Source organism: Nanorana parkeri, unplaced genomic scaffold (genome assembly GCF_000935625.1).
Source record: "Nanorana parkeri isolate BGI_ZX_2015 unplaced genomic scaffold, ASM93562v1 scaffold673, whole genome shotgun sequence".
NCBI classification, from domain to species: domain Eukaryota; kingdom Metazoa; phylum Chordata; class Amphibia; order Anura; family Dicroglossidae; genus Nanorana; species Nanorana parkeri.
In genome coordinates, this window is record NW_017306941.1 from 372617 (window position 1) to 396209 (window position 23593).

A 23593-nucleotide genomic window follows, 5' to 3' on the forward strand; every position below is an offset into this window, starting at 1 on the left:
ATTTTGGTGCACTTTGGCACAAATGATGTAATGTGCCCAAGCATTTCATCCTGGGAAGGTTACATCAGCAGAGCATTGCTGTGAAATCTCAGGGAAAGGAATTTCCCACCCCTGAGATGATGTGCATGGCCACATGTGCTGGAGTTGCAGGAAGTAAAGGGAGATCTACTAACCTGTCCTTAGCTAAAATGGCCACTGTGAGATGACTGGGGAGAAAAAGAAAAATACGGTATGCAAAGCATAAAAAGCCGGCAATTATCTAGAAGTATGTGTTTTCTAGATTGTCATTACTAAACATTTCTAAAGGTGCCTTTGTTGTTATTTTGAAGATATGGGTAAAGGTCTGCTTTAAGTCCTGTAAATTGCGGGAAGGGGACTCTGTGGATTGGTCTTGTTTTTCCAGCACATCCCACAGATGCTCAATTGGATTGAGATCTGGAGAATTTGGAGGCCAAGTCAACACTTTGAACACATTGTTGTGTTCCTCAAACCACTCTAAAAGAAAACGTGATCCATCAGACCAGACCAAAAATATTTCCTCCCCACATTAAGTTCCAGGTCTGAACAGATATGTTGCGAATTCTGGATGAACTAAGTAAGTGCAATGTTACTTGAGGTATTAGCAACCATAAACTTGTGAACACATTACTGTCCTTCAAATTTGTGTCCATGCTAAGCAGATTTGATCTATCTTAATATTTTTCAAACCGTTTGTGCAAACATATTATTTTTGCTGTATGCATGACAATGTGTCCTTAAAAGGGTAAAAAAAAAAAAACATTAAAAAAATTAAAATAAATTGCAAACATTTACTTTAAGACAACATCAGCTTGAGTTCTGCTTCACACATTTTATTTGTTCCTAGGAGTTGCTCTGTAACTGATCATTGTAGAAGGATTAGAGTCTCCTAGCACAACGGTACTGATATGATGTCCATCATAATGTGGCCTTGTCTCTGAACTGCTGCTTTCTAAAGTTTAGATTGAAGTGATTCAAGGTTTACAGATACACAGTATCTGTTAGTAAATTAAAAATATATCAGAGTAGAAATACTTCATGAAGTATGAACTGTATTGTTAACAAAAGGCAGCAGTTTTGAAATGACTAGGTCGAATGCAATGACATCTAGGCAATACCCTTATTGGAAGAAGATAAAGGGCTCCCTGACCTCCCCGTACTGGCTCTGTATTGATTGCCAGAAGAAGTGACCTTATTTTTTGGAATAATAATTGCAATACATAACAGATACTTCTTACTAGACAATAAAAAGGTTTAATTGCACCTGAAGAAGTTTGGTTTCTTGCAAAATAATAATTATATTTGGAGCATATTCATTCAGCTAGATACAATAATTCAACAACCGCAGACAAGACACTTACTAAATTATATCTCCAGTGACTTGGAGAGTAAACAAGAGAAATAGAGTACCTGCAGTATAATCTCCTTCAAATGGCTTTTTATGCGAGATGTGCTTGACTGCCAGAACTTTCTGAAGTTGGGACAACCATAAATTTGAAAACAAATCCATGACATTCATTTGACCTGAGCTTTTCTCCAACAATACGTGCTGAAAAGCCACAAGGACTTTGAATCAACTTAATGGGCATATAAGGATTGCAGCAGAAAATGTATTGTGGAAAGCTGCACACTGGGCTTGACGAATGCAATGTAGCTATTGTAAAGGAATGGTATATGTCTTGGTTACGCTAGATGATCACCTGGCCTTCACACCTGCTATATGGGCTAAATGATGTGGGTACCCCTCAAATTATTACATTTAGGTGTTTCCAGTGAAGAGTACTGTTAATACTACAGCATACAAAGACATTTTACACAATTGTAAACTGACAAACTTGTGGTAACAGTTTTTGGGAAGGCCCTTTTCTGTTCCAGCAATACTGTGCCCCTATGAACAACACCGGCTCCAAAAAGACATGGTTTAATGAGTTTGGTGTGGTTTAACTCAGATAGTCTGGACCTCAACTTTACCGAGCACCTTCGGTATAGAATGCCATCTACAATCAGGTCTTCATATCTAATATCACAGGTTTTCTTATCTAATATATTCTTATCTAATATCAAACATGGTTTGATGAGTTTGGTGTGGAAGATCTCGAATAGTCTTGACCTCAACCTAACTGAACACTTTCAGTATGAATTACATTGCCATCTACAACCAGGTCTTCTAATCGAATGTCAATACCTGACCTTACAAAATGCTCTTTGGGCTGAATGGAAGAGAATAGCTGCAAACGAAGAAAGGGGGAGCAGTAGGGGGCAAGCAGGTTTTACATTAATGATCATGGATTTGGGGTCCAACAAGCTCATATTAGTATGATGGTCAGGTGTGCACAAATTATTGACCATAAATGACCTGTCTATAACAGAGAGTGGATTTTGCTATCTGATGTCCACCGGATTGGTCCACTCTGAAGCCTGTCTTTTAAGGTTCACTTGTTGCGGGTTGTGGTGTTAAGTCTGTGGTGTCCCACATTTTAAATCAGCAGAGAGAGAAGGTTAAAGAAGAGGCCAGCCACATAACTTTGATAGCTCTGCTTCGGAGAAACAACCATACACGTGTGGAACTCCATTACCTGCCAACATGGGGAAGTGAATAGAAGAGTCCTCCAAGCCTATATTGCATGTATTGTTATCATTCAACTCTCTTATATTTTTACCTTTTAAAAAAACATTTAAGCAAATGTTTATTCCCCAGCCCATAGGGCTATAGTAGCTTTACATACCAACTACTATCCTTATGGCAAGATAAGCAATATAAACCTGAAAACAACTTTGACCCTTTGAGTAAGGAAGGGTTAGAACCTTGGTCAATGTTTTTGCTGTTTGTGTTCTGGGAGATTTATCCTCCATTCCAATGTATCTGTAGGGTATAAGACAGAACAGATGATGTGACTTCCTTACTTCCCGGCAATATGACTGCCAATCAACCCCAGCTGGCACACCGGATTAAATAAAAACATATTTTCTATTACAGTGAAGACAGTTAAGAGCCTATGTCAGGATTTTACTTTGGCTATGTCCCCTTGTGGGAGATTTTCTCTCCCTTTTATTCTTTCAAGACAAAAAAGTGAAGCGGCATCTCTCCATCAGGGAATCATACTGAAACAAAAACAAATGTTAGTAGAGTTTAGGAAGACTTCGAGCTTCTGACAATGTTTTAGGTGTTATTTATGCCTTTCTGTCCCAGTGACAGCTCTGTCTATTCGTTGCACAGATCTCACAGGGACAGGAAGTGAAAACAATCACCCAAATGGAGTCACTGACAGTATTAAAAACCTGACAAAAAATTGAACTCTTCCCCTCTTGACCTTTTCTAAAAAGGCTTAACTTTTCCAAGAAGTTGCTCTACTCCGATGGTGGTTAGGTGAAAGGCATATGTCAGATCAAGCAATAGAATTAGAGACTCATGCTGCGGAACTTGGCTTGGCCCTGTCTCTTCTACATCTCCAACTTCACAAATGGTCACTTATGCCACCTATTACATTAAACGACCTTTGACTACTAAAAGACTACTTCTGCTCGGTCATGAGTAAAATCCAAAACAAACCACTGCATCCTTCAACAAACCATGCCCAAATGACTAGACTGAAGTTGTCTTGTTTTGGACATATTATAGGAGAACCACTTCAATGGAAAAGACAATTCTGCTTGCAAAAGCTGAAGGTAAAAGGAGAAGAGGATGACCAGCAATAAGACAGATGGCTACAGTTACAGAAACCATGAACATGTCACTGTGAACACTCAAACAGAAGACAAATCATTTTGGAGAAATGTTATCTTTGTGGTCACCAGAAGTTGTCAGCAATTTGATGGCCCTTAATATTAATACTAATAACCTCTGCTTGTACAATTTTATTTGTGATTGGTTTACTGAATATGTAATCAAAGCACAGATATGTAAATGGCCACCAGACCTGTAAGGTAAAGCTTATTTCTAGGGATGCACTGATATATCGGCCGCCGAAGCATATCGTCCGAAAATGGCACTTTTGGCTAAATGCCAAAAGTGAAATTATCCTGCCGATACATCGGCGCATCCCTGCTTTTCCTCCTCCCCGCTGGGCGCTGCTCTGTGTCCCAGTGGGGAGGAGAGAAAGTGTGACAGCTAGCAGAGCGCTACAGGAGGAGAGCGCTGTGAGCGGCTGGCGTCTCTCCTCCCACACTGCTCAGCCTCCTATCACAGTCCGGCAGAGTGGTGTGTGGGCAGGGACAGGACTGCTAGTTCTAACCGAGTATGTACCGTACAGCACAACATGCAGAGTGCTGTTGTCTGGAGTATGTAATGAACAATACAGTGTGCAGAATTGAACAAATATATACAAAAACACTTTACATTCCCTTTAATTTACATGGCACTGACAAGTTCTGCAGCACTTTACTGATCAAAAGTTAAAGGAGAACTATGGGGTCAGTGTTTTTCCCCATAGTTCTCCTTAGGGTAACGGGAGGACACAAACTGACAGGATCGAGAGGTGAGCGAACCCGGTATGTGTTCGCTCACCTCCCGATCTACTGAGCCGACCTGTGACAGTCTCATTGTCACAGGTCGGCTAGAACTATGAGGTGAGTGAAAAGCACTCACCTCATAGTTCTCCTTTAAATCAATGTTTATTCGGCTCAGATTGGCTTTACCATGCAGGAGTTTATCGTTAAAAGAAACATTCTGGCAACTTGCCTGACATGATATAAAATTTACTGTAGTCGGTTGACCTTGTGGTGAGCAAACATTCTGCTGAATTTTTGTATCCTACTTTTCCTTGGACTATAATTTGTCTCTTTCCTTTTTAGCAGTCCTCTTTGCCCATTGCTGTTTAATAAAATAACTGCCTAAAAAGTACAGCTAATCTTTTGGCCAGTTTAAGTGATGTCAAGCCAGGACTATCATAAATCACAGGTTCCCAGTCTGAGTAATGCGACACGTGTTACAGCAGCACAGATGATGTGTCACCCAATGCCGTATCCATTCTGTCAGTGACATCACTGCATCCAGTTGAGGTACACTTACTGTGCTGGGGTACACTTACACCTATGTGGCCTAGTGTGAAATGTGTCCCTAGTCTTCATTCATGTCTATGGATTGATCCCCAGTAAAATGTCAAAGCAGTGATCTACATTTAAAGATGCATACAGCATCATTTGCATGAAGTAGAGAAAATGTATTTCATGTATAAATCCCTCTCCGTTCTGTGTATCACATCCACATGCTTCAGCTTAGTGTGTTTCAAGGGAAAGTGTAAGGGTCCGTTCCTGCCAAATCATATGCGTTAGCGCATTTACTCCAAAATGCATGAATAAGTGTGAACGTAGGGCTGCAACTAATTATAATTTTCATAATCGATTAGTTGACCGATTAATTTTTTTGCTTAATCGGATACAAAAATGAAATAAATACCATCCTAAATAAAACACAAATGCAGTATTATAAACATAAAGTGAGTGGAAGGTACATTTGGGGTGTCATTGAAACTAAACACTGTGGGTGGGAGGTGCGTTTGGGGTGCCATATAAATTAATGGCGCTGCAACGCACTTCCCGCAGCAGAATTTGTCAGGCCATAACTGAAAATGACTTTTTCCCACCTTTTTTTTTATTTTCTTTTTAAATAATTGTATTGCACATGGCACTTGAATAGCTGCAGCCAGGGAATGACAGCTGCCAGTGGCAAGATTCCGCAGATGGCAGCTGAATGTAAATACAGCAGGTAGAGGGCTAGTGCAATAGCCAGCCTGCTATTGGCCGTTTCAAATTGCAATAGCAGGCTGGCTATTGCACCTGCCCACTGCTTGCTGTACCCTCCTCCCAGTATGGAGGAGAGAGCTAGTGGATCCAATCAACTAATCGATAATGAGAATAGTTGATGACTAATCTCATTATCGATTATTATCGATTAATCGATGAGTTGGTTGCAGCCCTTTGTGAATGGGCTAAATAGAGGGCGAAGTGACATGCAGGTGCAGTACAATTGTCCTTTACTAGACCGGATATCACCTGCAATCTGATTATCACTGCAGTGAGGGGGCTTTGGAGATTAGTGTGGGCTGATGTCAAAGGTCCGTTTTCTAACATTGCATAGGATGGTCAGATTTGTATTTTCCCCCACCCTTCACATTTGCTTCTCAAATGGTCAATGCCCAAAAACATATGAAGTCTAGTTAATTGGGGTGGGCTCCATACCTCTCAACTGTCTTTCATTTGGATGGACTCTCCCTTATTTGGAATCTAATCCCTCTGTCCTTTCCAGATTTCCCTCTTTTCTGATGCCTATGAATATGTTCCATTTAACTACTGAATGTGTTATTCTGCACTAAAAGCTTCATCTTATCTCTTAATGATTGTGTTTGCTATTTTGTAAAGCCAATATAAAGGAAAAGTAATGCTGGAAAACAACAATTCTGGCGTTTACCAATCTTTGGTATATAAATTCTTACTGGTCTGCATATCTGGGGACATGGCAAGGGTGTGCCCATTGCCTAAACACATTGTGCTAGAAGGATTCCCTCTCAGAAAGTTGGGAGGCATGGGGCTACCATCCTAATTGCTAACAGATACACAGTACATACGCTTCCCAGGAAAATTATGTCTGTGGAATTTGTTCAGCATCTTTATAACCACTGTGTCATGTAAAATGCACGTTTGGTAAATAACGTAAACAATTTAGAATAAGACTTTATTGAGTTTTTTAAAAGCAATAAGCACAAATGAAGATAATACCACCCAATGTCCTTTATTAGGAGCAAAATGGCTTAATAATATAGGACTACAGCAACTGTTTTACTTATCAGACAGTTTTCTAAGTAATACATAGACTCTTATGATCCCGCCACCCCTACTATGCTACCTGTAAGCAGGGGTGTATCTACCGCAAGGCAAACTAGGAATTTGACGCTCCGTGCCGCTTTATGTGTCTAGAGTGGGGCAAGGGTAAAGTTACAAAGCCCAGTGGCCAAGGCAGAAGATGGGTAACTGCAGAACTAGAGGGCCAGCATATTAGGGCAGAAGAGGGGCGTTGTAGCCCCGGTTGACTGACAGGTTACACAAAATGTCCTAAACAGGAAGGGGTGGGGCTAATTTAGATTTGGGGTGCCTGAGTGCCTGAGTCTTGCCTAGGGCAGCACAAAACCAAAATACACCACTGCCTGTAGGGCAGTATTTACCAAGGACTAGGTACACCAAGCCTAAGAATGCTTAGACTGATATAACTTTTCTGTGGACATTTATGGCTGAATTCACCAATAGAGCTGTAGGGGGAAGGAAGTAGGGTAGATGTTATGAGAAGACTCTTTTATAGTTCAGGAAACATGAAATCATCTTTGCTTTCTCTTGTTTGTTCCTCCAAAGAAATCAAAAATAGCTCTGTTTATGAAGCAGGACCCTATGTTGCCACCGATAGCGCATTTAAGCAGTTGGCTTGACTAAAATAATCTCATGACCCAGGGGGCAAAGCTTCACAAAAGGGCATCAATCAAGTGTACAATGGCCAGGATGATGTCTATATCCTGCCTGAATGGCTACATAGCAAACAGAAGGTGACAGCATCTTCTACAAGTCCACAGTTCTGCAGGCTCCATTACTCCACTCTCCATCTAGCAAGTTCCTATCTACCTCTATCTAGCCCCCTCTCCTGCCTATAAACATAAATAGCAGCAAGTCTGCTTTTACACATTTGCCTATAGTAGTTCTTTATTCTATTATCAAGAAGCTATATTGTTAAAGAAATATTTGATTACACTTTTTGTATTTTTTAGTATTGCATAAACCTTATTATCTGTAAAAAATAAATCAAGGCAACTGGACTTGCTGTATTTTTGTTGGACGTTTCGCTGGTCATCCAACCAGCTTTCTCAATTCAGAATTCTCAATTTCTGAATTGAGAAAGCTAGTTGGATGACCAGCAAAATATTGACTTGATTTATTTTTTACAGATATTCCATGACCTGGATGAATGAGAACTTTCACAGACCTAACCCTTATTATTATTATTTTTTTTTAATTCTTTATTTATGCAAACATAAGAGTACTTACACATGACCGTACAAACATCTGGGCCTAGGGGGGGGGGGGAGACACCGTCCAAGTCCCGGTCCACCGGGAGAGGATCTTGCTGGCATCCTCTCCAATAGTTCACCCCTGACTGCCCTGGGGGAACGCTGAGGAATTTCTGAACAAGTACCATGCTGCCCAGGTAGCGACAAATTTATTTTGGGTCTTACGGATTGAGGATGTCAGATCCTCCATCAGCCGGATCTCCTCCACTCTTTTCACCCACATCTCCACTGAGGGCGGACGGGCCTGCCTCCACAGTGCCGGGATGCATGCCCGAGCCGCATTCAGTAGGTGGATCAGTAAGGATCTTTTATAGGTATTCCTCGGTAGCGGTGTCAGGTGGAGGAGGTATGCCGCAGGAGTAAACGGGAGGGACGTAACCGTGATCTGCTGGACAAGAGTGGCAATCTGAGACCAGAATGTAGAAACCCCCGGGCATTCCCAAAAAATGTGCAGTAGGGATCCCACCTCCCCCTCACAACACCAACATGTCTCAGGGACCGCCGGGTACATAGCGTGCAGAGCCTTCGGGACCCTATACCATCGGGTCAACAGCTTGTACCCCGCCTCTTGATATTTCGTCGAGACTGATGATTTGAGTGCAAAGTGCAGCATACGCTCAACCTGTTCGGGGCTAAACTCTACTCCCAGATCCGCTTCCCATTGCCTGATAAAGTACGGAGGGGGAAGATCAGGTGGACTACGAAGACATTCGACCAGGTGTGATAGCATGTGTCTCACTGGCTCCGCCTTGTCACATATGGTCTCAAAATCTGTACTCGGTCTCAGAGGGGGGGCTCCCGCTGGGGACGTGTCCAGAAAGTGTCGTATCTGTAGGGAGCTCCAGAAACCCAGGGGTGAGTCTGTCAGATCCCCAATCTGAACAATGGTTAACCACTGGCCTGCCCCTTGGAACTTATACAGTCTAGTAAGCGCCAACGAACCCTTATTATTTTTTGACTGCGACAGCAAAGAATATGTGTGACTGGTCAGACAAATCACTTTTTACAGCAGACGGGTAATGCTCGGAAGTGACAATGGAAAATCCGGCCTCAGTGATCACTTTTTTTGGACGAAGTTGCTATCCAGAGGTACAATGAAGAATTTCCATTTGCCGATCTTGTGGTGGCTCATGTTCATAGGGATAAAAATGACAATCTGACCTCCGACTTCCAAAAGTGAGCCCCCCTTTTTCAGGTTAGCGGTATAAGAATCGCGGTCTTTGCTAACAGACTGCGGATAAAATGCAGTTACAAAATTAGGAGGTGTGGGTGGAGAGCACTTGGATGAATGAATCAATTATTTATTGGGGTTGGCAGGTGGAATATTTATCTTGGTCCCCAGTGTGGTGACCCCTGTTGGCTCTGTTGTGGACAGGTGAATGTGTCCTGCCAATTACTGTACCAGGAAAAAACACACGAGCGCCACAGCCTAATGTGATTTAGATCCCATCACATTAGGCTGTGGCGCTCTTGTGTGTTCTTTCTTGGTAGATAAAATGAAGTAACTACACAGTTCACCGAATCCAATACTGCTGGCTCCACAGGGTTGTTTTCAAAGAAATCACATTTTGAAACTTGTATAACTGCTTTTTTTCAGTTTTTTCGCCTCCTCTTGCCAGTTACTCCTATAAATAGGTTAAAAAAAGATCTCATCACTAGCTTAAAGGGGAAATATCAGGTTTATTCACAAAAGGGTGAAGAGTTTGGAGAAGGCAGGAGAAGTGAACAGTCTAGGCCAAAATAGCCAATTTGGAACAAATTCTCCAATTCAGCTCACTTTCCAGTTCAGCTTTGTTGTCCTAGATTGTTCACTTCCCCTGCCTCCTCCAAACCCTTCACCCTTTTGTGAATAGACCCCTATGGGGTAAGTGTTTTCCCCCATAATTCTCTTAAGGGTCATGGGAGGACAAAAGCTAGCATCCTGTGCCAGCTGTGCCCGCCCCCTCCCCCTGTCCGTTCCTCCAGTCAGCACTGGAGGATCGGAGGGGGGGAATCCCTGCGGGGAGTGATGACTGACAGTCACGGCTCTCTGCAGGGACAGGATCGAGAAGTGAGTAAGCGACGGTATGTGTTCGCTCCCCTCCCGATCTATTGAGCCGACGTGTGACAGTTTCATTGTCACACGTCGGCTCGTACTGAGGTTGAGTGATTTTCACTCACCTCATAGTTCTCCTTTAATGATGATTCATTTGCTAAAGCACTGTGTATCAAAAACAACTGTGATTTGTTTTTGTCATAAAATATATATATTTTTTAACCATTTTTGTATATTCTGTTGCATTTCAGTACTGCTGATCTCCTGCAGCTTCATATAACAATTTCCTGTCTACATGCACACACTCCAGCATTGGCTGCATGGAATTTTTCAGGAATAGCTTCCTGATAGTAACAATGATGGAGTATCCCTGCACAGTGTATGCCATTACAGTCACCACCAGGGTGCATCTTGTGGGGTGACAATGCAGGAGCACAATCAGCAAACCGTTGTCACCTTATAACAGGAAAAGTCTGAACAAGGACCTTCATGGTAGGTTCACAACATATTATTTTAATGAAAGTTGCATGTTTAAAAAGATTAAAAACATTTACAGTATATACATTTTTTAATATTTGTTTCAAAATGCCACATTTGCTTGCTGTGTAGTTTGATTTGATCATAATTATGAATATAGGTATTGATGGAAAGATCTCCTGTTGAGGTATATACAGTAGATACAGAATTTTGTAGACAAAGCTGCATTCCACCTATACAGCTGGATCTTTACTTCCAACATGCCAGCCAGTTTTAAGAGAACCATGTCCTAGACCAGGGGTAGCCAAACTGCGGCCCTCCAGCTGTGGTGGAACTACAAATCCCATGAGGCATTGCAAGATTCTCGGAGCCACAGACATGACTCCCAGAGAGAGATGCATCATGGGATTTGTAGTTTCACCACAGCTGGAGGGCCGGAGTTTGGCTACCCCTGTCCTAGACTAAGCAACATCAGGAAATAACAATGTTGCTAAGAGTTATTTTTTCCTTTCTGCTAAAATTCCAATCATTCACTATAACTGCCAACTATTGTTATGTATCATTCCTTCTCTGAGTCTAAAACATATGAAGGGATCTAACTTACTAATTTAACCCATAAGCCCCGATTAAAAGGGATATTGTCGACTCCCAAAATGTGCTACATGGTTTATTCTATTCTCTAGTATCAACAGTCATGTAGATATCCCACCACACACCTGACCAATGTATACTTTTGGGGTTTCTTGCTGGTGAGACCGCACACAGCCCTGGTGAGACACCAAACAGCCCTGGTGAGCAACACAGAGTATGTCGTTTTATATTATTCCGCAGTGTTGTATAATGTATTGCTGGGATTTGTAGTCCTCTATAGCTGGTGTTATTCTGCATTGCTACATAATGTATTACTGGGATTTTTAGTCCCTCTACAGCTTGGAGTCAGTGGCAAAACTACCTGGGGTGCAGCGTTTTCAGCTGCGACTGGCAGGCCCGGATTTACTCTCCCTGCCGCCCCAAGGCCAGGGTCCACAATACCCCCCCTTCCCCCCCCCCTTTCCCATCAATGGAGAATGGCAACCCGATAGCAGGGTGGCGGGATTAGTTTACATTTTCTTTCACTGTTTCTTTTTTTTTAAACTTTTTTATCACTTTTTTTTTTTTTTTAAATTATTGCTTCCTATTTTTTAAATTTTTTATCAATTTAATTTTTTTTAGATTTTTATTTATCTTATTTACTTTTTTTAATACTTTTTTATCTTATTGTTTATTTTTTATAATTTTCTTATTTTTTAATAATTTGATTCTTATTATTTTTTACTTTTTATTCACCTTTTTATTTAATTTTTTCATATCATTTTTTTTTTACATTTTATTTCAGTACAGGCAAAACAGGCTGCCAGTGATCTGAGAAGCAGCGTGCTCCTTATCATAGTCGTAAAGCATTTATAATTTTGTATTATTAAATATTGCATTTCATATCAATAAAATGGAAGTTCTCTGATCATTATATTACAAATGTATTTATCTTTTTAAAAAATTCATATTAGTGGTCCGCGGGATTTAAAATGATTAATTTAGTGGTCCATGAGGTCCGAAAGGTTGGCGACCGCTGCTGTAGAGTGTCGCTTGAGTCTACTGGGGCTGCTGACATCACTTCCAAGTTGGTGGTGCCCAGCAGCAGTTTTGGAGCGTTTGGATGATCACGCTGACTATTGAGTGGAAGTTTAAAATACTTAGCACTGTGCTGTGCTCAGGGGCGTAACTAGAAATCACAGGGCCCCATAGCAAAATTTTGTATGGGGCCCTGTGATTTCTAGTTACAGCCCTTGAAGAGCCCACATAGCTCACCTGAGGGTGACCCTGCAGAGCCCACCATAGACTGTCTTTTTCCTCCGTCCTTCCCTCCTCCGTCACCGGCCCCACCTCCTTCTCCGATGCTGACCCCCTGGCCCCGCCTCCTCCTCCCCGCCACGTCCAGTCTCCTCCACCGCCACTGCTGACTCTCATTGACTCAGCAGCGGCTATGGAGAAGAACGCAGCGCTGCACAGATCACGGTGATCTGAACAGCGGCGCGTTCGAACCCATAGTGACCCAGACGGCCCGCACGGCATCAGAGGGGTGTCCTGGCCGGGCCCCATAGCGGCCGCCTGGGTCGCTATGGCTATTGTTACGCCACTGTGCTGTGTACGGTGTACAGGTTCTACACCTGCAGCCATGGAAGGGAAGCAGTGCTTGGAAACAGGTAAGAGCAGGGAGGGTTGGGGGTGTGGGGGTGTAGTGGAGACGGGACAGATTGGTTGGGGTAATTTCATTTTCCCAAATTCGCCTGGGAAGGTGGCATTACCCTTTAAAAAATCTCCATCCAATACAAGCGCTTTCTGGGTCTCAGCAGTACCCCTTCATCAGGCTCCTTCTGAGCCTGATGAAGGGGTACTGCTGAGACCCCAAAAGCGCTTGTATTGGATGGCGATTTGTCAATAAAGGACTTTTTGCTTCAAAACTTTTGGTGTGCTGGCGACAATCCTTTCTAGATCTGCACTGTTAACGGGGCCGTCCGTGGTCACTACAAGCACCCACCTGCTTGGCAGGTTTACTACTATTCCGGTAAGGAGTGCAGCTGGTTCTTGACTACATGTATTACCCTTTAACAAACACGCCCCATTTTGTTATAAGCATTGCCATTGAAATTGTAAAATACACTTTACATATAAGGCGGGAGAGACAAAGAAGTCCATTGAGTCCATTGCTCGCAGGACTCGTAGCTCTCTGTAGAAGGAGCTCCTGTAGTGTCCCCCTGCACTGTCACTGTCATATTATTCCATCCAGTGTGTCATTCTTCAGGAAAGTTACTTCCTGATGGATTTCCTTTAATGCTAACAACGTTTATCCTAAATACAAAAGCAAAGAAGCTGTGCGGGTTCTGGATTCATTTTCAATCATTTCAGTCATTTCTTCTCAGATAGGAAATAGGATTTTTTTCTATCAGGGACGGAATTAATTTCCGAAAACCTTGAACAAGACGCAATTACTAAAATAAGTATTCTGTATAGCTGCACTCTGTCCCACAGGATATTTATCAGGAAAAAGCATTATCAGCCCCTGATATACACTGAACATACCAGCGACCTGCAGGCTCCAGTCTATTCAGATTTTAAATGGCAAAATTCTAACAGATCCAGTTTTTAACCTGATGCTGTGTTCCCCCGCAATACTTGGTACTGCCACTAGATGTCCTCAGTCTGATGGCCAGCATTGTTTTACTCATTTCCTCTGAGCTTAGGTTGTGACTGGACAGTACAAGTAGAAGCAGTGTGGTGATAAGCTCATCTCTGTCGCTCTGCTTTCTCTAGCTATCAGCATGCTTCTTGTCTGTATTTTAAATTTTGTTTGCAAATAGTGAGCGTTCATTGGTCAACACGGTCAGGTGTCTGTGCTGACCAAAGAGTGCTTGCCATTTGAGAACAAAATTTAAAATACAGAGCGCAGGGTGCGCTACAAGGGGAGTAATTCCATTTTACTAAATTCGCCTGGGAAAGTGGAATTACCCTTTAAAAATAATAAACTTAATTGTGTATAAACAATTACAGAGCTGCATTCATTTTCCTTTTAACATCTGCCTAGAGTTTAGCTTTAAGTGAATCTTTATAGTATTCTCATTCGCCCTTCCCTGGCAGCTAAGTAGAAGGTTAAGTAGGGATGGGTGGAGGAGCTGGACCAGCACAGAGAATAATTAGACACTCTCAGAAGAGGATAGGGCATTGACATGCAAGAAGGGAGGGGCCATGCTTGGTAATTGACTCTCCTGAAGTAGTCAAAGTTTCCACCAAGGTAAATGGTACTTTGCAAGTGAATAAAAATAATTTACAGAAAGGAAAAACACTGCAAGTAAGCATTTAAATATTTGCTTTTATTGAGTGGTAAATGGCTCTTTATGGAAACCTGTTTTGTTGGCATATACAGGGCAAAGCAACAATGTTGCTGCTATCATCCCTTTCTATGAGCCCATACCTTACCTTTACTCCTGCTCTTTTTAGCCAATGGGACCAAAGACATTACCCAACAATGATGGGCATCTCCGAATATGCATCACAAAAACAAAAAAACTTGACTAGTGATATAGTTTACACTACACAGACTGAAGAGCATTATCATTCAAAACAGTCATAAACTGCAGACACTAAGCTAGGAGAGATGCATCAGGTAAGACACTGTGACCAGACATGGTGGTTGCACTATTGGTGTCTGAGATGTTACAGCCACCATGTCTGATCATTGTGCCTTACATGATGCATCCTTCCTAGTTTAGTGTCTGCAGTTTTGTATTTAGTTGCATCAGGATGGTTCACTTTTGGCTTCTTGTGTGATGCTATGGAGTAGAGGATGCCCAGGGCCAAGTGGACATCCAGGTGCCTTGTTTCAGCCCCTGGACATCCACTTGGCTATCCTACATTGCAATGCCCCCTGTCATACATATGTATCTTTGGTTCTCAGCAGCAATGTAGAGGACTATGACAGGAATTTATCAAAACTGGAGCGGACAGAAACTGGAGCAGCTGTGCATGGCAACCAATCAGCTTCTCTCTTTTATTTTCAAATCTTAATTGAACAAACTGAAGAGAGAAGCTGATTGCTTGTAATGGGCAACTGCTCTAGTTTCTGTCTGCCCCACTGTTAATAAATTACCCTCTATGTGTTTGATGAGTTGTTGTGCATTCAGTGATGATCCAGTTAAAATGTTGCCTGATGAAATGTTTTCATCCTTTAGAAGGCCTGTCGCAGCTGGAGTGGAGAGCAGAGAGTATGACAACGGGCAGTATGGACTGGAGGGGAGTGCAGAGGGGAAAACAGACAGTATGCTCTGCAGAGGAGAGCAGAGGGTATGACAGCGGGCAGTATGAGCTGAAGGGCAGTGCAGAGGGTAAGGCAGTGGGTAGTATGGGCTGGAGGGCAGTACAGAGGGGATGATAGCGGGCACTATGGGCTGGAGGGAAGTGCAGAGGGTATGACAGCGGGCAGCATGGGCTGGAGGGAAGTGCAGAGGGTATGACAGTGGGCAGTATGGGCTGGAGGGCAGTACAGAGGGTATGACAGTGGGCAGGAAGACAGTGCAGAAGGTATGACCAGTGGGCAGTATGGGCTGGAGGGCAGTACAGAGGGTATGACAGCGGGCAGTATGAGCTGGAGGGAAGTGCAGAGGGTATGAAAGTGGGCAGTATGGGCTGGGGGGCAGTGCAGAGGGTATGACGGCAGACAGTATGGGCTGGAGGGCAGTGCAGAGGGTATGACAGCGGGCAGTATGGGCTGGAGGGCAGTGCAGAGGGTATGACAATGGGCAGTATGGGCCTAGTTTCAGCAAGTTTGAGTAACTTTTAGGATATTTAAACCTTGCTTATATTTTTCTATGTATTCTATTAATATGATGTACCGACAGAGTGGGAGGCAGCGGGCGGCGGAGGGGGCATTGTGCTACTACTCACCTGTGCTGCTGCCCCACCCTGTGCATCTGCTGCCCCGCCAATGAGATGCATCCTGAGGCTCATTATGGGGATGCCCCTGGTAGGTGTTATCCCAATTTGGCTGCAAATACACTTTAAGGAGGAAGGGGCTCTTACCTGGTAACATGCTCTCAAATTATGCTTTGCTATATACTGTATGTCTCATAGATGGGAACTCAAGACAGGTTTTTTTTTTTGTTTTGTTTTTATGGTTTTAGGAACCCTGGTTCTGAGTTAGGGACCACACTTAAAAGAGGTTCCTTAAGATAGCAGGATGGCTTGACATATGTTTCCAAATGTATGAAACTAAAACCTCTCTTTTTACAAGATGTTAAACTAGAACTCCAGCTCAAAAAAATATATAATTGATATAGATATATATCTATATATCTATATAGATATATATATATGTCTATATCAATTATATTGTATATATTATTTATAAATATTTCTTACCTTTTAGATATTTTGCTAAAGCAGACAATTCCAGGTTTTTCACAGTGATCTGCCCTAATGGAAATGCTTAGGACTGAGATTTGAGGATTGTGTTTCTCTCATTCACTTAATTAACATACAATAGACAAACCACGTCAGACTCCTCACCCATCACAGCCTCTCCTAACATTGTAAAAAAAGATAACTCTTCAAACCCCAACCTAAGTAAAAGCATTTTAAACTTCAAGAAACATTTTAAATTATTTTGTGAATGGGAACATGTAACAAATATAAAATGGGTGTTATCCCAATTTGGCTGCAAAGGTGGAAATACACTTTAAGCTATTTGCACTGACAGTCAGGTACATCAGTCTGTTACAAACCATCACAACGTTTCTGCTTATAAATATGGTTTTATTCAACAAATAATACATAACATTTTATACATAGGAATATATGTACAGCGTGTTTTCAGGTGCAATTATTTACAGAGATAGCAATTTATATTTATATAAAATTGAATTGTATGTGTGGGTTACCAGAAATCATATAAAAAAACAACTCCTCAGTGGTTTACACAATGAAAGCTGTGCTGATTTGAATACATTTTTTAATTAATGTTACACCTCCCATCCTGCAGGTGGCGTCATTGTCCATGGGTACATCTGCTGTAGAGACTTGACATGGCCAAAAAAACAAAAACAAATTCTGATTACCAACTTCTGAAAATCACACTTATCAAAGTGTACATCCAGCCAAACGTTTTTCCTTAGTTTCGGATAGAGTGGGGAAGCATTAGAATTCCATCAGGTTTTTACTGCTATCTGGATCTCCATTAGAGAGATTTCCTCTCATTTACTGTTCTGGTGACTATGATTTAGTCAGACAAGAAGGAAAAAAGTTCCAACAGGGACCCGCACAGAACTAAAAATGTTTTCTTTCAGCAGAGCAGGAGAAGCCCGACCCGTTCTGCTTTTTATTGCTATTGGTGTCCATGTTGCAGATTTCCTCTCACTTTCTGTGTCATTAAACGATTGTCACTCCAACAGCAAGTAAGCAGAAATCTCTCTTACAAACCTACAGATCACAGTTCAAGCCTGACAGGGTTCTAACCCTTCTACACTTTATCCAGTTTTGAATGGACTTACACTTTAACATTTTAGACAGGGCCAGGTTTTCTGCTTACGTCCTAGCCATGGCCTAGGACGTAAGCATGGCGACCCACACATCATGCTGAATGTGATCTTGGGTATAATACAAGGTCCCAGACTGCTCCCCTGCATGCCAGTACCATCTAGCTGTGTCTTCATGGTTGCTGTCCACAGTTTATGCTGCTAAGTTATTGGAGTATTCTACTATGTGCTTACATTTTACCCACTTTGGCTCTGTACACATAAAATCAAACGGCAAACTCAGAAGGGTGACAGTTGCCCTTCCATTTAGGGCTCATTTACACCATTGCGGTGAAATAATGGGCCTGAGTGGTCTGTCTAAAAACTGCCTGGCAATGCGTACATGTTACCCCAACACAATAGTGTGGGTGGGCCCTTAGTCACTGGCTTACTAATTTAATATATTATACTTTTATATTCAGATAGTACTACCGGCATATAATTGACTGGGGTAGGAGGAGATGGCCCAATATAGTGGCCTAGCAGAGCAGGAAGTGTAACTCCAGCCCTGAGTTCAGTTTTGCATGTTGTAAGGCATATCTGGGCATGGTTCAGTCACCTTGTTTCCAATAGTTAATAAAAAAAAAAATATATAAAAGGAAAATTATAATACTAAGGGGTCTATTCCTAAAGCAGCAATATGGCCCCACTGTGGCCATAACGCTGCTTAAAATAAAAAATAAAAGACTACCATACATAAAGTACCGTGGTGTGCTTTACAAATCTGCATTTCCCTCCACTGGCTTTGGGACTCCAGAAGAAAATGAATGAATAGAAAAGCCTACAATCTTAAAGTGACCAATGCCATTCCTTTTACTCTCCCATCAAACAGTGCCTGGGCATAGAGGCTGTTGTAAGCACTTTATTGCTTTATTGTTACAACTCTCCAGCAGTCCCTAGATGGCAGCTGTGAAAACTGTGTAAAAAAGCAATCCCCTAATTGACATCACTGACTTCCAATAGAAAAAAATACTCATTCTGGGCAATAGGGGAAGGAGGTAAGATGTGATTGTATCCAGGCAGACGGAACACAGAGTTTTCACTAGTGATGCACCGAAATTTCGGTGTACAAAAACAGCCAAAAATGCGTCTGAAAATGCGGTGCATTCCTAGCTTCTCTCCTTCCTGCTGGGTGCCGGCTGCAAGCTTCGGTATGTGTCCTCGCTGCTCTCCCCTGCCTGTGTCAGCAGGGACAGCAGGAATCAGAGGGGACACAGAACCAATTCATCTGCTGGTGCCCAGTGGGGAGGAGAGAAGCTGTCAGGGGGCCCAACGGGCCAGTATGGGGAGAAGACAGCTGTCAGGAGGCTGAGCGGGGCAGTGTGGGAGGAAAGTTCGGTTCTTGTGGCAATCAGGATGGAGAGCAGAGCACAAAAACTTAGCAATCAGTACTCATCACTCAGTGTTTGTAAATAACTGAGGACATAGTAAGCTTACTATGCCCCCAGTTATGAATGAACAGGAAGTACTATACATCACTTCCTGTTCATTTATGAATGGGGACATAGTAAATATTTACCATCTGCTTTTATGAATGAACAGCAAGCAGCTCAGTACAGAGGTCCCCTGTCCATTCATGACTGGATTGATAGTACATATTTACTATCTCCAGATTGTGAATGAACAGGAAGCCTTTGTACTGAGAGAGTGCTGGGGCTGCAGAAAAATATATTAAGGACTCAATCTCTTTTTTCTATTTTAAAAGGTAAATATCAGGAGTCTGTTTAGACCCTGATATTCCCCCAAAGCCCCCAACAGTAAAGTAACACATTTTTAAAAATAAAATACATTAAAAATATTTTTTTTACATTTTTAAAAAGGTTGGGAAACAGTAATTTTCAGTTTTGGTTTCAATTTTGGCCTGACAATTTTTATAATTTTGGTTTTGATCTAAAAATTTAATTTTGGTGCATTCCTTGTTTTCACAGCTGCTATCTAGGGATTGTTAGAGAGCTGTGACATGAGTGAATGAGTAGTGAAGAGCTTACAACATCCTCTATGCACAGGTACTGTTATTGGGATAGCAGAAGGAATGGCATGTGTTGAAAGTAAAACAGGTTCTGAGAGACTATGCAGATTGACATTGTTATCCTCTCCTTCTGACAATGCTCGGTGTCTGATTGGCATGCTAATCCATTAACTGTAGGTAAACAGATCACAAGCTCGTACTTCACTCTAACTTTCTAATCTGCTTCTTCATGGTCAGTGACTCAGAAATAATTGATGCCAGAGATGGCCCGGCAACTAGAATGTTTAGAAGGAGATCAGCAACAACACTCTGTATTCCCTCAGTACAAGTCTCCTTTAATCATTAGCAATGTCCTAACATGATTTATTTGACATTCAAAAACACCAAAGAGTGGTGAACCACAAGTATGACAAAATAGCACCTCAAAACCTTTGTCATCAATATTGTTAGCAACTTCGGTAAAATGACAGAAATGTGGTATTGTCTGGATGGATTCAAGCTTTAAGAAAAGTGCATTACAAAAGGCGAGTGGCTGCCGACAAACGGCCACAAGCAATACCAGAGGCTGCTGAGGGCCACAAATAGCTGGTGAACCTCTGACTGAGGTGACTGCTCCATAATATTGGCAGAAGACTGAGCAGACAGATGCCTAAGGTACATAGAAGATGGGACAAAGTATAATACTGGACGCAATATTATAACACGCCTTTGAGGCCTGTGCATGAAGCGCATAAGCAGATATGATTATTACAATTGTAATTTTGTGATGGTAAATCCACCCTGCATAAAAAATGCAGAAATGTAAAACATGGATATGATATGGCAAATAGCAGAAAATACGGTTGTATGTAGATTGAGGTGGATACATTATTGTAGTTTCTGTGCCCGGGGTGTACAAATCCCCATCTACAACAACAGTGGGGATAGCCACAGAACAAACATGGAAGTTCATTGGCAGGAATATCTTAGATCATACAGATTGTACCATAACACCCTGTTACTAAATCTGCTGCTGTCTTGGATTATAATCAACAGTTTGAGGTTTTTGTTTATCCCTTAGTACAAGTTTGGCAAACTTTACATGCCTATGGTAGGTAAAACTATGTAATACTCAAGTACTGCACAATTTGTCACAGAGGGATAATTCCCCAGAAGGACTTGGCATGCAGCCACTGGTAAGTCTTCTTCAGCCTGCCATGGGTGATATCTGAAACAAATGCACCTACACCAAGATAGATTAAAAGGAAAATCCTTAAGAACACTTCTACAACAAAAAGCTCAGCAGTCCTAGGTGTGGTAATTTCCTGTGGTGCCATACATAAGCAGTTCAGTATCCTTGGCTGCAAGAAGAGCAATAATACACCTGCCCAGCTCAAAAGTTGGCTTTCCCTACCAGCATGGCTTTCTCAGCTCTTCAGCACTAAATAGCTATGCCCTACGGTTCTGACCCTTTTTCCAGATGAACTGGCTGGTAATTCATATGTAAACCTCTGGCTGTAACATAGACATGAAAATGATTGAATTTATAGACGGCATGGGGAGATGACTGAACGCCATTTCAGATGTCTTGTCGGCTCTGGCCAAACTCCACTTATATTGGTGGACGAGGTTGCCCATTGCTGTAATGGGCCAAGAGTAAGCACTGGACTGGGTGGGCCTGAGCCAGCAAACACAAAAGCTGTCACTATTTGCATATTAGGCACCAAGGTATTCAGGGGCCCATGGAGCGGTACAAAAATTGTTAAATGACACACAAGCATCGGGAGAGGCCTTCTGTACATTGTGTCATTTTCATGTCTATGTTATGGTCAATGGTTTACTTGGAATTTAGAATCTGTGAAATGTGCCATTGTATATTGATTGCAGAGAACACAACTAGGCATGGAACCTTCTACAGAGACAAGACACTTGTATTAAAATCAAATCTCATACACATCAATACCTATAGCCTTCATGGAGGGCAACGTTAGTGATTTGTTGGCCAATTAAATCACATTTAAATACCCACTTGTACATACAATGTGAAGATAAAATATAGTTATTAAAAAGTAAATTATTAATGCAAAGAGTATGCACTTAGGTCAACAATCTACCCTCACAAACCATGTCATTCAGAGGATATCCTGGTGGGTCCGGATAAAGGGATCAGTGCAATTCCACCATGAATTAAGTACCGAATCTCTTAGGGTTATGGTCACTTTTGGACACATACGTAGCAACATAACCATATCATTGTATATAGTATCCATGCACAAATTAAAGTCTTTATAGCAAGTCTCAGTGGACCATCCTTCTAAAGTTTCCACCAACCATATAGGCCTACAAAAGCCTATACTCTTCTTCATGTGGCTCATCGTTATACCGTGTCTTCTGATTTGTCACCATGGATACCATGAAAATACAGCTGTCCGCCATCATCATCAGAAGTAGACAACATAATTCTCTGGAACTAATCCGGTCTTGTCCTCATAGGTCGCCTTTAACCAGCCTGGCTCCACAGATCGGTGCACTGGATAACATGCAAAAGATGGAGATCCATAAGATTTGCCATGTAAAATTGGCCAAGATAATAAAGTTACAGCTCAAAATCAAGTCTCATATTTTTTGTCTCTTTTATAGTCCTATAAATTTTAGCTGATTTGCGGTCGGGAAGGCTTTAAAATACCTATTTTTCCTGTATATCCTGCACTTCCACTTCAGTGTTCTATGCTGGCAGAGCTGAGTAACAGCCACACCCCTTAGCACAAGATACTCACATAGCGCTGTACTGTAGATGAAAGGTGGTAAGGAAGAGGGGAGTGCTGACCATGGCTGTTACTGAGTATCAATGACTTACTACACTAAGGGGTCTATTCACGAAGCAGCCGAAGGCTCTAGCCGTAGCTTCGGCCGATCCTTCGGCTAGCTTCGGCCCCAGGACCCCTTCGGTAGTTTTTGGGTTTTTTTCTATTCTGACACGGGTCCGTGTCAGAATAAAGAAAAAAAAGACACAGCAGTGTTTCTCTCCTGGGCGGCCAGGAGCGGGAGACTCCCAGAGTGCCCGGGAGAGTTTTTTTGTCTTTCTTTTTTTTTGACGGCAGCAGAAACGCCGGCCAATAGAAAACTGTTGGGCGGAGCTAGCTGTCATTGTTAGCTCTGCTCAATCGTTTTCTATTTACTTTTTTTGTACTTTTTAAACTATTTTTCTGTTCTGCTCGGTCTCTCTGAGGGACCGAGCAGAACAGCCGAGTCGAATGCCGCTCAGCGGCATTCGGCTATTCACTCACTGCTGTTCGGCATCTATAAGAATAGACCGAACAGCAGCAAGTAGCCTGCCGGAGGTTCGGATCAGCCGATCCAGATGTTGGATCGGCTGAGTTGAACTCCTTCTGCACTTCGGGTTGGCCGAACATGCTGAGCATGTTCGGCCAACCCGAAGCCACTCGAAGCAAGCCGATGTACGGCTGATTTTAGCCGATGTACGGCTGAAATCAGCCGTACCAGCCTGAAGTGAATAGCCGAACAGTGTTTGGCTCACTTCACTTGGGGTCGGTTTTTCACTCGGCTGCCCTCGGCAGCTTAGTGAATAGACCCTTAAGTCTAATTCTTGGACTCCACAGTCATACCTAATCACACTGTAGCAAATGGAGGCAAACCTATAAAAACTAAGGCTATTAGTGAAATGTCAATCTGACTGAATATCTATTTCTTTGACAAATTGGGCTTTAGCAGCAAGGAAAATTGTGCAATATCTTCACAGAAATGATTTTTATAAAAAGAAATCCAAGACAAGACCTCAGGTTTGGGGTGAGGTGAGCAACAGCTGTAAGCTGAAGAAATCTTCATTCACAGAAGGGGGCATTTATTAAGGAATACAGCTAGATGCAACCAGGCCGCCTCCCTTTAAGCAAAGTCTCTGCGGCAGATTTTGTGTATTTGTGACCTGTGTAATCCCGAGCAGCCTACT

The 23593-nt window shown here is 42.2% G+C and overlaps 1 protein-coding gene across 1 annotated transcript in view; it reads right to left on the bottom strand.

The window, feature by feature from the left end:
- Positions 1-21530: 21530 nt before the first annotated feature.
- Positions 21531-23593, bottom strand: part of ARHGAP42 (Rho GTPase activating protein 42) — a 289730-nt gene continuing 287667 nt past the window's right edge. The window contains exon 24 of the mRNA XM_018563547.1: positions 21531-22156. Coding sequence (XP_018419049.1) covers positions 22068-22156 — 89 coding nt within the window. The 3' untranslated portion in view covers positions 21531-22067. The remainder of the gene's footprint in view (positions 22157-23593) is intronic.